The sequence below is a fragment of the Ictalurus punctatus genome, chromosome 12 (genome assembly GCF_001660625.3).
Source record: "Ictalurus punctatus breed USDA103 chromosome 12, Coco_2.0, whole genome shotgun sequence".
NCBI lineage: Eukaryota > Metazoa > Chordata > Actinopteri > Siluriformes > Ictaluridae > Ictalurus > Ictalurus punctatus.
In genome coordinates, this window is record NC_030427.2 from 6,036,201 (window position 1) to 6,053,980 (window position 17,780).

The window sequence follows — 17,780 nt, forward strand, 5'->3', positions numbered from 1 at the left end:
AGAACCAGGTCCTGTAGCTGCTTCCATGTTTGGGGACAACCAAAATACATAATAGAAGGGCAAAATCCCCAATATTTGGTCACGAATTGTACCAGAATGACAGTTTGAGCCAAACGGAAGTCATAAACTTCATTTATGACTGCACTTTTATAAAAAAGAAAAATTATTATTTAGGGGTAGATAAAATGACAAAAATTTCATATCACAATTCTTGAAGATAATTATTTTGGGAGTGTAACACACTTTGGTCAACTTGTGTTGTTTTAAATGTGCTATAGAAATAAATGTTGGAAGATATATAATGTTAATTATAATGCAATATAATGTTAAATTTTTAAAAACTGTTATAAATAATAAATTTGTTAAATGTAAAAACACATTTATAATAAATGGATTTGTATTTTTATATTTAAAAAAAAATTTATCTATAAAAAAAGTAAACAAAATGGGGAAAAAATTTCACTTTAAGTGCAAAATCACCACATCATGCTTCCAGTTTGTAATAATAAAAAACTTTATATTTCTAAATATTTAATCAATAGTTAATATTTTTTGATTATATAATATTGTTGAACTATCTATTTGTTATAACAGAATACATCAGTATTATTTTGTATGAATATGTTTACAGTTTTTTAAAAAAAAATTGTTGCCACACCATATGATGTCTCTCACCTGGGGTCTACGTTAGCTGTTGCTTCATCAATAATAAGGATTCGGTTCTTCCTCAGGATGGCCCTGGCAAGACACACAAGCTGCCGCTGGCCAACACTGAAGTTAGAACCAGATTCAGCCAGAATGGTCTCTAGCTTACCAGGCAACTCCTCCACCACAGACTTCAGCTGGACCTGAAAGTGTATACATACACAAACACAAGATCAGGGGGCACAAAACAATAGACTATTTTAACCTAATTGCTTAGTATCTGAGTACATGTTCATTATAGTCAATACATGTACAGTGTACTCCACTAATATTGGCTCCCTTGGTAAATATAGTTGCGGTCAGAAGTTTACATACCCCTTGCAGAATCTGCAAAATCTTAATACTCTTAACAAAATAAGAGGAATCATAAAAATCCCATGTTATTTTTTTATTTAGTACTGTCCTGAATAAGCTATTTCACATAACAGATGTTTACATATAATCCACAAGACAAGATAATAGCTGAATTTATCAAAATTACCCCATTCAAGAGTTTACATACCCTTGATACTTAATACTGTGTGTCGTTACCTGGATGGTCCAAGACTGTTTTTTTTTTTGTGATAGTTTTTCATAAGTCCCTTGTTTGTCCTGAGCAGTTAAACTGCCCACTGTTCCTCAGAAAAATCCTCCAGGTCCTGCACATTCTTTGCTTTTCCAGCATCTTCTGCATATTTGACCCCTTTCCAACAGTGGCTATATGATGTTGAGATCCATCTTTTCAGACTGAGGACAAATGAGGGACTCATACACAACTATTACATAAGGTGCAAACATTCACTGATACTCAAGAAGGTAACGCGATACATTAAGAGCCAGGGGAATGTAAACCTTTAAACAGGATGATCAGTGTAAATTGTCAGTATTTTGTCTTCTGGGAGACATCTTTTTTAGCGTCTAAAGGGCAGTACAAAATGAAGAAAATAAGATATTTAAACAAAATAATAAACAAAATAACTATTTGCTTTTCCAGCAGGACTTGGCATCTACCAACAGTGTGAAAACTACTAGTAACTAGTTTGCTGACCATGGTATTACTGTGCTTGATTGGCCAGCCAACTCGCCTAACCTGAACCCCATAGAGAATCTACGAGAGACACCAGACTCAACAATACAGACGAGCCGAAGGCTGCTATCAAAGCAACCTGGGCTTCCAGAACACCACAGCAGTGCCACAGGCTGATCGCCTCCATGCCACACCGCACTGATGCAGTAATTTGTGCAAAAGGATCAAAGCCTTGACCGAGTATTGAGTGCACAAATTAACATACTTTTCAGAAAGTCGACATTTCTGTATTATAAATTCTTTATTCTAATATTTTGAGATACTGGATTTTTTATTTCCATGAGCCATAAGCCGTAATAATCAAGATTAAAACAAAAAAGGCTTGAAATATTTCACTTTATGTGTAATGAATCTAGAATATATCAAAGTTCCACTTAAGGAAAAAAAATACTTTCCCATGATATTCAAATTTTTTTGATAAACCTGTGTTTTGTTTGCAATTGGTTGATATCCATGAAATCAGAGTGTTTTGTTTTGTTTTTAATTTTATGAACAAAAGATCAAAAGGTTAAAAAAATAAAGACAATTTTTCACAGCCATCTTTGCTCACATTTACCAAGGGTGCCCATATTAGTGAAGAACACTCTATATCTGCAGTACACCTACACAAAAACCACAAACATTATTAGTTTCACAAATATGGCATGTAATGATATCCAGTGAGAGTGTGTGTACAAGGTGCAGTCAAGTCCATTAATATTTGGACATTGACAAAGTTATTGTTATTTAGCTGCCTACCACAGTATACTGGAGATGAAATTAAATAGTGAATAAGAGCTCAAACTGTAGACTTCCAGCTGTAATTTAAGGGTATTTACATACAAATCGGGTAAATAGTGTAGGGATTACAAAACTTTTTATATAAACCCATCAGAAAGATAGCAAAAACAAGTGAAAACAAGTGAAAAACAAGAGCTATGCTCCTCAGATTTAAACAAATGCTGCAAAACTGATAAGACATCTGGATAATGACCCAAAACATACCAGAAAAGCAACCCAAGAGTTTCTTAAGGCAAAGAAATAGAATGTTCTTAAATGGCAGAGTTAGTCACCTGACCTCAACCCAACTGTGCATACTGTTCACTTACTGAAGTCAAAAACGAAAGGTAGAAAGACCCACAAACAAGCAGCAACTGAAGGCCTGGCCAAGCATCTCAATGGAGGAAACTCAGCATTTGGTGATGTCCATGGGTTCCGGACTTTAAGCAGTAATTGACTACAAAGGATTTGCATCCTAGTATTAAACAGAATCTTTATATTTATAATTATGTTAGTTTGTCCAATTAATTTTAAGCCTGTGAAAACGGTGGAACTATTAAAAAAAATGGCTGTAATTCCTAAATAGTTAATACAATATTTTTGTTAAACCTCTTGAAATAACACTGAAAGTCTACACTTCAATTCAAATCCTTAGTGGTGGTTTACAGAGGCAAAATTACAAAAATTATGTCACTGTCCAAATACTTATGGACCTGGCTGTAAGCTATCACTGGGTAAAATTATTCATAAACATGTTATTAGCTTCCACTGTTATGCTGATGATACACAGCTGTATGCTTCAGCAAAGCCAGATGAGAGACTCAGCTTAATAAAGTTGATATGTACAGGACTTTGGACACTAGATGATTATTACCTTCCTTCCACTTAATACTGACAAAGCAGAAGTACTTGTACTAGGACCACATGCAGCTGATTACATAGTAACTCTGGATGGCCTTTCAGTTTCATTATGTACAGCAGTAAAAGACCTTGGTGTGATTATTGACACTAGTTTTTCATTATTGTTAAATAATGAAATATTAATGAAGTTTATTAATTATTGTTGTTTTTCACTAGTTTTTCATTATTGTTGAACTATTGCTAAGATAAGCAATATAATGTCACTACATTATGCAGAAAATCTAGTTAATGCTATTATTTTTTGCCTCCGGGTTGGATTATTGTATCGCCTTACTATCTGTATGTTACAGCAGGCGCATAAACAAGCTCCAGTTAGTCCAAAATGCAACTGCTGGAATCTTTACTAGAACCATAAGATATGAGCACATCACCCCTCTTATCCACACTGCACTGGCTCCCAGTCAAATTTCACATTGATTATAAAAAATGTATAAATTTAATATTTTTGTCAGAATTTATATATTTCTGTAAAGCTGTTTTGTGACAATGTCCGCTGTTAAAAGCACTGTACAAATAAAACTGAAGTGGATGGATTCTGAAGTGTATAGGGCTATATTATGTGCTCAGATTCAGCCAAATGTTTCAAAACTCATTTGGCAGCACTTCACTGTGCAGATGGACTTCGAAAGCAACCCCCCAAAAAAAGCAATTATTTTCTGGTCCCTTAAAAAGAGGGTCCATTATTTAAAAAATGCTGCAAATCGTATGCCATTCACCTGATTTGAATGTATCTACTATTAAAGCTGAAAGTCCACACTTTGAGCTCATATTCATTATTATATTGTGTGTTTATGTGTATTATATTGTATGTGTACATATACACACACACACACACACACACACACACACACACATAAACACACACAATATAATAATGAATATGAGCTCAAAGTGTGTGTATATATATATATATATATATATATATATATATATATATATATATATATATATATATATATATATATATATATATATATACATACACACACACACATATACATACACACACACAAGCTATGCACCGATACTAAATTTCTCAGCTGATACCGATAACCGATTATTCAGAGTGAAATCGGCCGATACCAATAACCGATAACGATAGTTCTGCCTTTTACACCTTCTTTTAAATTAATATTGTTTAATTTAAAAGAATTCTGAAAGAAATGCAAATAAAAACTTTAATCTCTCCAGGCATCTCTAATATATATATATATATATATATATATATATATATATATATATATATATATATATATATATATGACTGTAAATTATTTCAAGTCCAGTATACTGTAGTGGTCAGCTGAAGTAACAATAACTTTGTTAATGGACCCGACTGTATGTGTACCTCCTCTAAAGCATTCCATAAATCCTTGTCCGAGTACTCCTTGAAGGGGTCTAGGTTCTTTCTCATGGTCCCAGTGAATAACACTGGATCTTGTGGGATAATAGATATCTTCTGGCGAAGGTCATGGAGTCCAATATCAGAAATTAACACACCGTCCACGTAGATCTTTCCTTGTGGCTCTGCCAGTCGGAACAGTGCAGAGATCAGAGAACTCTTTCCTGCACCTGTCCTACCCACGATGCCAACCTTACCAACGTAACAGATTAGGAAGTTCAGTTATACATCAAGGACACTGATCAACTGTAACACTATGCTTCCTTCATGCTAATAGATTTACAGTACAAAAAAAACATGATGGTAAATGGTCTGCACATATATTGCACCTTTTAATCTTGGTGGTTCTACAAAGCACTTTACACTGTTTCTCATTCACCCATGTCGTGTGGGCCAGGGAACGAACCGCCATCCCTGCGAGTACTGGACAACCCGCTCTATGATCTGAGCCATAGCCGCCCAAATGAATGCATAATAACTAGCATGTGTGGTTTGACTTACCTTTTCTTTGGGTCTGAACATTACTGTTAAGTTTTTCAGCACCAAAGGCCCATTGGAACTGTAGGAGAAGTTGACCTGGTCAAAAGTAATTAATCCCTGGCTTGGCCACTCTGAAGGTGGCTTCTGTGTTTCCCATGATGCTTCATTCTCCAGCTCTGTGTATTCCACCACCCTTTCTACCGAGATCATCTACACTCATTCACACACACACAATGAACAAGTGAGGCATCAGTGAATAGGTACTTTTAGCGTTTTTCTTTAAAGCTTTTCCTTAATATTATGCCAGTGTGGATAAAAAGAAGGCTTTACCAGATTCTCAACTTCAGCACTCTGTCTGACACCCCACTGGAACATGCCCATCAGGGTTACAGCATAGGACAAGGTTAAGCCAACAGAACCTGCCTCCAAACCTGACAGATACAGACGTAGTATCATTATTAAAGCTTACACATTAATATGTTTTTTTTCCATCAAACATCTTAGCATTGACCTCCACCTTCTCCAATTTACGTATACAATATATATGCAGTATATACACACACACACATTATATATATATATATATATATATATATGTATATGTATATGTATATGTATATATATATATATGTATATGTATATATATATATATATATATATATATATATATATATATATATATATATATATATATATATATAAAATTACACTGTTTGCAGAAGACAAGCCCATGGTGTTCGAGTAGCTGACAGATTTGGTATAGAGCTATCAGCCTATTTAAAGATATTCAAAAGTATTCAGACGCTTTTACGTGGTCTTGTTACTGCAGAGAGAAACTGTGCATAGTGCAGACTCAATATATAGATGATTTCTCACTGTTTCTCAGGAGAAGGCATCCAAAGGCAGTAATGGTGACAAACATGGAACACATTCCATCCAGACGCACAGCAAACCAACGTGAAGTGGTTAGGAATAAGAAACAGGCCTCTGCATACAAACGTTGAGTTACTTGATGTAAGTATGAATGAAAATACTTGATGGTTTGGTTATATGACAGGGTGTTCAGTCTCATCCACAAATCACAGGGCTGCAGGTTTTTCTTGCAACCAGACAGAACCACATCTGTTTACTTATGTTTAATCATTTGAGCCTGGCAATCGATCATTGGCATTGATTGATTGGAACAAAACCCTGCAGCCACAGCAGCCGTTTTGTGGATAAGACTAGATACCCATGCTATATAATAAAACATTCTGTTAAAGCAGTTATTATACTACCTGAGTGCAGGTCTTGCTGGGAATCAAAGGTTTGCTGGAATCTTTCCTCAGCCTTGAAGGCACGAATAGTACTTAGGCCTTGTAGGGAGGATGATAAGTGAGAAAATACAGGGCTTCGAGCTATAGGAACAAACACATTTATTTTCTAATGGTTCATTTCAACTTTCTGCAAATAAATTTCAAACATTCAGACATATCAACGAAAGACCCCCAACCAACCAATTAAAGACACTCACTAGTGGCTTCAAGTCGCTTGATGTCACGTGAGGTCTGTAGGAAATAGCGTCTTAAAAAGAGGAAGACTATAAGGAGGGGCAGCACAGGGACCAGAATCCATGGGATGACTGAGGTAGCCACAGCAATGACACCTACGATTTGCAGAAACACCTAGAGAGACATACTGTATTAGCTCTTTGTCATGGTGGTTAACCGTTGAGTCTTTAAAAATATGTTGAAGACTCCTTAGTGTTAAAGCTTCAGTGCTACCTACACATCTCCACAGTCTATTTTGCCATGACTCGACAGTTTCAGATGGTTTCCATATAATAAAGGCATATCCCATGACTTACCTTAAGTCTCCTTAAGATCCTCTAACATATAATCAGCATATTGGACATGCTAGCCAATTCTAATATAATGTAACTGAAGGAACTGAAAGGGTGCTAGCAACAATTCTTTCTTGACCATTCAATTGACCAACTTTTGCTCATGGCCCAATGACAATAGTCAGGTTTTTCTCTAAAAGTTTCTATTTAAAGCACAGACCTGGTTATGAAACACCTGCATTGTTGGCCACCCTGGTAGGTATGTGGCAAAGTAAAACACATTCTACTGTACCTGGGTGGCACAGATATATGTGTCAAATCTTAGTAAGGTCCACTGAACCAAGACAAAGGTCATTCTCTTGACAAAATGTGTGAACAATAAGGAGAAAGAGTGTATATACATGGTTTAACGGGGGACCCAGGCATTCAAAAGAATTGGGTCTATGCACAGGCTTGGGAAGCTTCAGTTTAAAGGCTCCTTTGTCTTTGCAGCAAATGGGAGAAGAATAGTGAGAAGCAGACAGTGAGAAAGGCCCCTAAAATAATGAGTGACAATGGTCAAGATGGTAAATTCCTTTCACTCTGCCAACACAACAGAAAAGAAAGGGTCCCCCTTCCTGACAGAATGAAAAGTGCTCTAATGGAAGACTATTTAGCTGTATTCATTTGGTCGGTCAAACATTAGACAATGGCATACATACACGCACACACATAGCTTACTTGGATAAAGTCCACAAATGTCAAGGGCAACATGGAGTCTATGTGACCAATGTCCTTTGAGAACCGATTAAGTATTCTTCCTGAAGAAGAGCAGAAGCAAGAATGTGAACACATGAATGCTACAAACACAATTTGCAGACATCATCGATTTAGGTTGAAAGATATCAACAGTAATAAAGTCATGAAATAAATGTAATGTTCTTTAATTAAATGTTAGAGAAAATAAAACGAGTATTATACTGCCAGCAAAAATGTCCATTAACTTAAAAAAAAACACTGACAACATTTTATTAAGTACATTTCCTACTCTATGAGCAGTATTTCTTTTGTTCTGTTTTTAATCTGTTTAGTCAAATGTCATAAATTTGCTAGTCATGAAATAAATACATTGTACAAGAACTTAAATCCATCTACAGAGGTCAGTGAATTAAACACATTCAGCAATCACATTGCCTCAGGCCTACGATCACCAGCTATTTATCTTAGAAAATAAAAGTAATCACACACTGAAGTCTTATAAACCAAATCATGGTCCTCCAATATGTAAAGAATAATTGATGACAGGCCGTTGAATTATTAGAAAATAATACCCCACTTCTCGTCGTGGCCGCATTACCACCTCAGGTGTGCATTATTTTTTAATAATTCAACAGAACGGAGTCAATTATTCCACTTATACCACAGTTACCACACCTCAAGACATTGTTCAGATGTTTTATTTCAAGACATTTGTCAGGTTTTTGTCTTTAAAATGCTCATGTGTGGAACTAATTTATTATGCATCCTATCTCAAGCGTTGCTAATTCCAAAATGTCATTTTAATAAGGGAGGCTGAAAACACTGATATGCAGTAATTGGAGATAGAGAGAGGTTGTTTTTTTTTTTTTTTTTAAATTAATTTCATGCTAATAATATAAAAATAGAATAAATAAATAAATATTAATAATCATACTTGTTCAGAGGGTTTGTCTTTTTTTTTTTTTTTTATTACTGCAGAAAATACAATGAATAAATAAATACTGACACTTGTTCACGGGCTCTTGAACAAGCTCTCTCGCGCTCTTCTCCTTATTTATTGCGCTCTCTCTCTCTCTCTCTCTCTCTCTCTCCCCAACAACTGCATATCAATGGCTCATACCTCATGGCTGCATTACCACCTCGGGTGTGCATAATTTTTTTTGATAATTCAACGGCCTGTCATCAATTATTCCTTGCATTTTAATGGAAAATCTTGGTTTTCTGTCATTTTGTTTATTGTTAGATCTGTGTGCTATGGTGGCAAGTAGCCTAACTTTTCGGTTAATTCAGTTAACTTGGCGATGTGATATGGAAATGTAATGCAGTATAGGCCTGACTGGAACTAGTTTTGCTGTGCATTTACTAAAAAATAACTGCACGCCTCAGAATGCCTGTCAGCCAATCAGAATCAAGAGTTCAACAGCACTGTGGTATAATGAAGAGTATTTAGGGTACATTTTCAAGCCTAGATATGGATTCAAATTTATCATGCATACATACACAGTATATGCATGTATGAATGTAGGTACAGTTGCAATCAAAATTATTCAACTCCCACTGCAAATCAGGTTTATTATCAAAATATAAAGACTTTCAGCTGTTTGCAATGAACAAATCAAACAAAAGCAAAAAGTGGTTTCCCCAAATTCAACAGAAAAAGCAACTTAATGATTTCTCCTGTTTCAAAATTATTTAAATCCTGAATAAACTCCTTCACAACAGCACAAACATGCAAAACAGGTGTTGTCTCAAGCACACCTGATGCAACTAATCAAGGGCTTCATTACTTGCATCAAGTGTGTTTGAGCTGGAACACATAAAATATCTGAACTGGCTAGGGGTAGAAAATATATGAAATACCTGGACGAGGCAGAAAAGGAAGCTATCAAATGCTGTAACCAGATTTCTGAGAAGGCAGGTTGTGAAAAACCCACGAATGACTTAATGGCAACATCACTGAGGTTTCACTGAACACAGTATGGTACATGCTAAATGCTGAAGGTTTCCATGCCAGAACTCCAAGATGTACACCTCTACTGACCCAAAAGAAAAGTCAGCTCAAAAGAGATTCTGTTCTGTGGAGCAATGAAACAAAATTGTCTGGATAAAGAAGAATGAAGAAAGAACACGCTGTCCACAGTCATACATGGCGGTGGCTCGGTGATGCTCTGGGGCTGCTTTGCATCCTCTGGCACTGGAACCCTGAAGTGTGTGGAAGGCAAGATGGATTCATTGAAGTATCAGGAAAGCCTAGGAGAAAACATCATGCCATCTGTGAAGAAGCTGAAGCTTGGGCATCATTGGACCTTCCAACAGGACAATGATCCCAGCATACCTCAAATTCCACCAAGGCTTGGTTATAGAAGAAGTATTGCAAGATTCCACAGAACCATCACAGTCACCTGACATGAGCCCCATAGAAAATCTCTGGTGGAATTTGAAGAAAGTGGTCGCAGCAAAACAAAGGAATCTTACATTGCTCATGAGGAATGGGCGAAGATTCCTCAGGAACGCTGCCAGAAAGTGGTGTCTATCTATGCATCTCATTTGCAGCAGGTCATAACAGCAAAAGGGTGCTCTAATAAGTACTAAAGATGCTTGCCATGAAGGGGTTGAATAATTTTGAGGCTGGAGAAATCATTATAAGATGCATTTTCAGTTGAATTTGGGAAAACCACTTGAAACATTCATTGTGTTGAACTATTTCAATTGCTTTTGTTTGATTGGTTCATTGCAAACAGCTGAAAGTCTGTAAATTTTTATAATAAACCTGATTTGCAATGGGGGTTGGATAATTTTTATGGCACCTGTGTGTATGTGTAACTAATTATATATATATATATATATATATATATATATATATATATATATATATATATATATATATATATATATATAAAACATTCATAAACATAAAACATAAAAACATTTAACAACTGAGACATAAACTGAACAAGTTTCACAGACATTTAACGAACACTAATGGAATAATGAGTCCCCGAACGGGGGATGGGTGGGGTCAATATCAAGTGTAACAATCAGTATTTGGTATGGCCACCAGTTGTTTTAAGTACTACAGTGCATCTCATCCTCATGGACTTCACCAGATTTGTCAGTTCTTGCTATGCCCCGCTCTTCCACCAAGGCACATTGTTGCCCATTCCTCAGTACAGAACAGCTTCAACTCTGGGATGTTGGGGGGTTTCCTCACATTAACTGCTTCCTTCAGGTTCTTCCACAACATTTCTATTGGATTAAATTAAGGACTGGACTTATCCAAATCAATAGCTTTATTCTTCTTGAACCATTCTTTGGTAGAAGGACTCATGTGCTTAGGGTCATTGACTTGCTGCATGACCCAGATTCATGAACAGATGTCCTGACATTTTTCTTTAGAATTCACTAGTATAATTCAGAATTCATTGTTCCATCAATGATGGCAAGGTGTTCTGGGCCAGATGCAGCAAAACATGCCCAAACCTGTTTTGATACTACCACCACCATGTTTCACAGATGGCATAAGTTTCGTATGCTGGAATGCAGTGTTTTCTTTTCTCCAAACATAACACTTCTCATTTAAACCAAAACAATTATTTTGTTCTCATCCATCCATAAAATATTTTCCTACAGCCTTCTGGCTTGTCCATGTGATACTTAGCAAACTGCGAAGGGCAGCAGTGTTCTTTTTGGAGAGCACTGGCTTTCTCCTTGCAACCCTGCCATGCATAGCAGTGTTCTCCTCATAGTGGACTCATAAACATTAACATTAGCCAATGTGAGAGACCTTTAGTTTCTTAGAACCTTACCCTGGGTTCCTTTGTGACCTCATAGACTATTACACATCTTATGGAATCACTTTGTAATTTGCATTTCTAAAACAAATACCAGCACAAGTCTAAAAATGCAAATTACTCTGCAGTTAAAAGAGTGCTTACAGACCTTACCCTTGGATTTTTTGAAAGGGAACATAGCCCCAACAAGAGAGTTGTCAATTGAAACAATGGAAAGGATTATAAAAGTCCTTCAAGAAGGAAATCTGGCAAGGGGAGTGTGGCAAAGGCTGTGGCATTCAGCTGTCTCTACAATTTGGTGCAAGTATAAACAAATGGGAACCAAGGAAGACAGCAAAGCTTCAGGATAGAAAACTCAATATGCAATATGCCTTGAAAATAGACAAAGTTACAACAAAACAAATGAATAACAAATGGGCAGAAACAGGAGGCAATGTTTGTGACAGAGCTCTGTCAAGAAATCAGCTGAATGAAATGGGATTTACGTATAGAAAAGCCAAACGAAAACCAGCACTAACACCTAAACAGAAGAAAACAAGGTTACAATGGGATAAAGAGAAGCAATCATGGATGATTGGATGAAAGTGATATTCAGTGATGAATCACAAATTTGCACTGGCCAAGGAGATGATGCACAAAGCGCACGAATGTGTACATGGAGACGCATGTGCACTTTGTCTTTGAGTTTTATGTTATGTCTGAGTTTTGTTTATTATTAAACATTACATTTATGTTCAGCCGGTTGTGTGCTGTGAACATCAGACTCCGATAGATGTATGTTCTTTAAATAAAACAGGGTACTCACTCACATGAGATTGTCATCACATTAATTGAAAACACCTGACTCTAATTTCATCTTCAAATTAACTGACAATTGAACTAATTACATTTTGGTACAGGGTTTTTCCCCCCTTCTTCCTCTGTTGTGAGTAACTTGGTAGGAACATGATAACTGAAGTGAAAAAAAAAAAAAACACTACAAAAATCAGGCTATTAGGTGTCTAAACAAATCAATAATCACAGCTGTTAGAAGTGCTCTCCAAAATTAAGTACATTGTAAGTATTACAATGTAGACATGGTTGCCCCTGTAAGAGATATTACACTACTCCCTACTGGACAATCAGTGTAATAACTCATCCATATTTTGCAACATTTTAGGAAACTGTGAAATGAGAAAGCATTCCACCATGAGAAGGTAGAAGAGAAAGACACTGCAGACTCACCTGTAGGGTTAATGTCAAAAAAGTGGACAGGGGTCCTGAGGATACAGTTGAACATGCGATTGTGGAGCGTCTGGGCAGAGCACACTAAAGCCTTAAACATAATCAAACTGCGTGTGAAGCCAAACAGAACAGTGGCTACTGTTAAACCTAAAGACAAAAAACAGGTGTAGTGTTATTGTGGATTAAAACAGGCTGAATCAACAAATTAGCCATCCAATACATAAGATAATATATTCCAATGTTTTTCCAAAATATACATTTATTTAACTTGTGAGACTTTGAGAGTCTATCTGTCATACTGGTGTTTGACTGTACCTGAATAAATGCCCAGGTAGTATTCAGTGGAGAGCTTTTGAGTAACATTCTGATTAAGGCTGATGTTAATGCTATTGGTGAACGTAAGGTTTTGGTTTAGCACATTCAGCTTCCCCTGTTCTGTAGCCCTGTTGATTCAGATAAAGTGGCCAGTAAAAATTCTTTTAGAGCACATAGTTAGTTCCTGCTCAGTCAAAGAGAGTAAAGAAGTCACGAAGTCTATAAAAAGTCAATAAAAACAAGTGGGAGAAGTGGCTGAAATTAGACCTCTATGGATTCAGTAGATTCAAATACTCCACTCACCAGTATGCAAGCCACCAGTCTTGAAGAATATAGGATGTCTGGTAATTGAAAGAGAATGTAAGCTTAATAAACTACTAAATGTATAATGGATAAAAATGTGCTAACCCTGTGGTCATATAGCCTGCTGTACCTGTGCAAACAGGTTGAGCAGAACAAGGATAAGCAGCACGAGTACATTGACTCCAGCAGTTAAGTATTTCAGATAGATGCGGACTCCTATTTTCCCCTCAGTGCGACTTTCATCTGACATAGTCTGAACGGGTTCTGCCTGGAAACATCAATGCCACCAAAATACGCACATGTGAATGAGATGAAATACTCTGTACTCATGAAATACACTCAAGTGTGTGAGCTTTGGAAATGGCCAGCCAGAATTATTTTCCTAAATTTAAATTGTAATTACCACTGAATGGCAACACTGGTGTATATGATCATACAGTATTCTTACACTTAAAAATACAAATCCCAATAAATAATTAATACACATACAGGCAGCTGATCTGCTTCATCTTTATCGGACACCACTGATGAGGTCCCCGAGTGAACAGAGTTCTGTGAAAGGGTTCGGCTACGAGAAGACTCTATGGTCCCAGTCCTTAGTGTCTGGTCTTCCTCCTCATCCTTCTTTAACAGAGATGTAAAGTCCACACCTGAACGCAGAAGCTCTTTGTACGTGCCCTGCACCACTATGTGACCCTGCAAGGAGGGGAGAGGGGTGTTGGTGAGAGAGCGAAAGAAAGTGAGTCCATCGGCTAAGACATTTTTACTGGAGCTACAAGGCTAATATAAGCATTAGCATCATGCAAAAAGCATGCCAGTTTATCACGCATTTGCCTAAAAACATTTTGAGTCAATAGTTTAAGTAAATATGGTTGTTTATGCATTTTCTGATAGGCCTGTAGGATAACTATAATAATAAACACTATTATGCTGCTTAGATATCGCAATCACTTTTTGTCATCAAACAAGTTTAGCATCATCCCTTAGATGAGTTAAACAGAGGTACAAGGTATGGCTTTCAAATTTTTATGACTTGATGTAAATAATACTTTTATAAAAGTGATTTGGATGATATGATTCCAATCTGATTTGTGTATGTACTTTTTCAAGTATACGCTTATTTTGATATTCTGTGTATTAAGCACATAAGGTTTTATGAGCCTTTCACACAGAAAGCAACAACTGTACAGGCCAGCAAAGTTACATGGGTAGAGCAGTAGGCAGTGCAGGAGGTGCTCGACCCTGAGACACCACTGTGCATGTGCCCTAGATAGGGTCACAACATGAGTTTAGCAAACTTAGATAATACAGAACAAATGACCATATACCATGATTGACCATAGAATATGGATTCCACAGTGTGAAAAGCCCTTTGACTCAAATGATCTCTCTTAAAACAAATGTGTGATAATTTAGGCACAATGCTCTTCTATCCACTGACATACACCAAGTTAGCTATACAGGGTACAACCAAATATATAAAGCTAATTTTACACACATATATTAGGCCGTAACTACAGCTGTCACAATACCGTTTTACAGCAGCACTAGCCACATGGTTTGCAAACACTACTTCTCTTTGATCCTTATTAATACAAGGATCAAATAAAGCTTGGAGCAAGTATTCACCATGGCCTAGTATGATAGGAATGTATTATAGCAGGGCCTTGAACACACACCTCTTTCAAAACCAGGATATGATCAGCTGCTTTCAGGTACTGCAGCTGATGAGTCACCAGGATCCTTGTTTTTTTCTTTAGAATGCCACAAATACAACTGCAGAAAAATACATTTACATTTCAGAAAATACTTCAAAGAATAACAACAAAAATATAATCCACAAAAAAAGAGAAAATACTTCTTGGGGGACTGTTTAAAGGCTTTGATTTTGTTCATCCCTTGCTTTACCATTTATTTTTTAATTTCCACAATGTATTTACACACTTTGCCATAAATATAACAAGCATGTTACGTATAGACCCTGGCAAGTAGGCTTGTCTGATACAATGATTTTATCATCCCTACACGGTTTTACATTGCCACAAGCCAGTAACATATTACCAGGCAAGCTAACCTTTGCAAATTTTGTGTAGAAGCTCCACAAGTCAACTTCAGAGTAGGCCAATACAAGCTGCTACTCACAAAGTGCCACAAGAGGATGCCTTTTTGTCCTGCCAAAATGTGAGATGAGCCAATTGACATATGAATCTGGAAAGATTTGTACAGGTGTTTTGAATTCTTCTATATTAACTGACACCACCTGAACGCCCATCCCATGTGCTCTCAACTGAACTTGCATGAGTGCCCTCATTTTCTGTCACAGTAAATGGACAATGGTTTGAGTTTATAAATGTGAAATAAAATTTAGCAGTATATAGTAAACATCAGACCATGTTTATTAGGGACGCCAATGAAAACAGAAAAAAGGATGTTTGGCCTAAAAAGATGAAATAGGCCTACAACATAGTGTCAAATCTAAGACTTAACTTCACAAACAACGCTAAGGTTGAGGATAATTATAAAGTAATTAAATACTGGTTTGTTTTTTTTAATGCAGATGCATTCAAACACTTTGAGCAGCAGAACAGAGAAAATGTTGCCCATGTGGACATTAGACAATCAATTTGTAAAATAATAATGTATAAATCTACTGTTAGGTTGTTGTTGTTTTTTTTTGTACTTTTTACTGTGCAATATTGCAGTCACCTAATATTCCACTATCTGGGTGAGTTTTCACGATTGCTAATGCCAGAAAACAGTTTCAATAATATTATGCCCTTCCTACTCTCCTTAAGTAGAAATGCTTATTCTTTTTTTAGGCTTTCGGTTCTGAATTATTAAAATGTTTAATCAATATCCAGTAAGCCTACTGGTGAGTGAGGAGATAGGAAGCTGCTCTGCATGCTCAGGTTGGCTCTTTATTAAAGATACTGTTTAAACGCCATATTATGAGCTTTGAGAAGTGACAAAGATGTGCCCAGTTGTTTTTATTTATTTACTTTTTACTGATGCCTGGCGAGAAGGCCTGGGGTGAAGTCGGCATTCCAATTTATCTCAAAGGTGTTCAGTGGCCTTGATGTCAGGGCTCTGTGCAGGCCACTCATGTTCTTTCACTCAAAACTTGATGAACCATGTCTTCATGGACCTTGTTTTGTGCACAGGGGAAATGTCACTTGAACAAGTTTGGACTAGACCCCTTAGTTCCAATGAAGGGAAATTTACTGCAAAGACATCTTATACAACTATGTGTTTTCAACTTTGTGGCAACAATTTGGGGAAGGCCCACCTATTGGTGCAATGGTCAGGTGTCCACAAACTTTTGGCCATGTAGTATATGTACTATGGAATGATGTTGACATGTGTAAAAAGAAAAACTTACTGATCAAACAGATGTCGCCCCACTTCTGCATCGACTGCACTTAGGGGGTCATCCAACAGGTAAATATCAGCATCTTCATAAACAGCCCTACAAACAAAGACATATTGTATAGTATCTTTATCAGAGCTTATCACTGACTTCTGTTTGTACTTATTGGTACATTGGTATTTTTATTAAACTATACACACACACACACACACACACACACACACACACACACACACACACACACACACACACACCAAATATCAGTCGATTTTGGTGCAAAACCTTCAACTCTTACCCAAAACGACTGAGTGTTGTAATAAATTAGAAGGTGCTCGAAGAAAGTATTAGTTTAGGGCTGTGCACACATATGCAACCAGATTATTATAAGTTTGCAGTGCTGATTAGAACAGCAGGTAGTGTTGATAACTTAGAGACTTTGTCAATAGATGTGGCAACTTTTTTTAGACCCCTTTAAACTCGCAGGCAACAAACGATTTTTTTGCTGCTCTCAATGAGGAGTCCTTATATTGAGAAAAAAAGTTTTCTAAACTCAATGTAAGTGCTGAATTTTCATGATTATATTGAACTTATGTAAAATTTATATTGAATGTATGTAAAGATTATATATTGTATTGGGACACTGACATAGCTTTGTTTTGTTGGTAGAAGGACTTTCATTTGTTTTTATTTCAACAATTTAAACCCATGTGGGCCATAATGTTGAGGGTCACTGACCTTGTGTTCAAATATGGAGGACTTCTCAAGCAAGATTCTCAAGTGTGGAATTGCATGGAAAGCATGCTTAAACATGGAAGGACAACGTACACTAGAAGGGAATGTAGTTGCAGTAGAACTCAACCTCACTCGTGGAACAACTGCAATGGCGT

At 36.6% G+C, this 17,780-nt stretch overlaps 1 protein-coding gene across 3 annotated transcripts in view; it reads right to left on the reverse strand.

The window, feature by feature from the left end:
- The window catches only part of abcc4 (ATP-binding cassette, sub-family C (CFTR/MRP), member 4), a 77,167-nt gene that overhangs the window by 15,636 nt on the left and 43,751 nt on the right, over nucleotides 1-17,780 (reverse strand). For all 3 annotated transcript variants that reach the window (XM_017482055.3, XM_017482053.3, XM_047158983.2), the window contains 15 exons: nucleotides 16,906-16,992; nucleotides 15,206-15,302; nucleotides 14,016-14,222; nucleotides 13,657-13,794; nucleotides 13,527-13,564; nucleotides 13,224-13,351; nucleotides 12,909-13,055; nucleotides 7,876-7,955; nucleotides 6,847-6,997; nucleotides 6,611-6,730; nucleotides 6,210-6,320; nucleotides 5,664-5,764; nucleotides 5,355-5,543; nucleotides 4,800-5,045; nucleotides 676-848 (listed from right to left, as the gene is read on the reverse strand). In XM_017482055.3, the coding sequence (XP_017337544.1) occupies nucleotides 676-848; nucleotides 4,800-5,045; nucleotides 5,355-5,543; nucleotides 5,664-5,764; nucleotides 6,210-6,320; nucleotides 6,611-6,730; nucleotides 6,847-6,997; nucleotides 7,876-7,955; nucleotides 12,909-13,055; nucleotides 13,224-13,351; nucleotides 13,527-13,564; nucleotides 13,657-13,794; nucleotides 14,016-14,222; nucleotides 15,206-15,302; nucleotides 16,906-16,992 (2,013 nt within the window). The remainder of the gene's footprint in view (nucleotides 1-675; nucleotides 849-4,799; nucleotides 5,046-5,354; nucleotides 5,544-5,663; nucleotides 5,765-6,209; nucleotides 6,321-6,610; nucleotides 6,731-6,846; nucleotides 6,998-7,875; nucleotides 7,956-12,908; nucleotides 13,056-13,223; nucleotides 13,352-13,526; nucleotides 13,565-13,656; nucleotides 13,795-14,015; nucleotides 14,223-15,205; nucleotides 15,303-16,905; nucleotides 16,993-17,780) is intronic.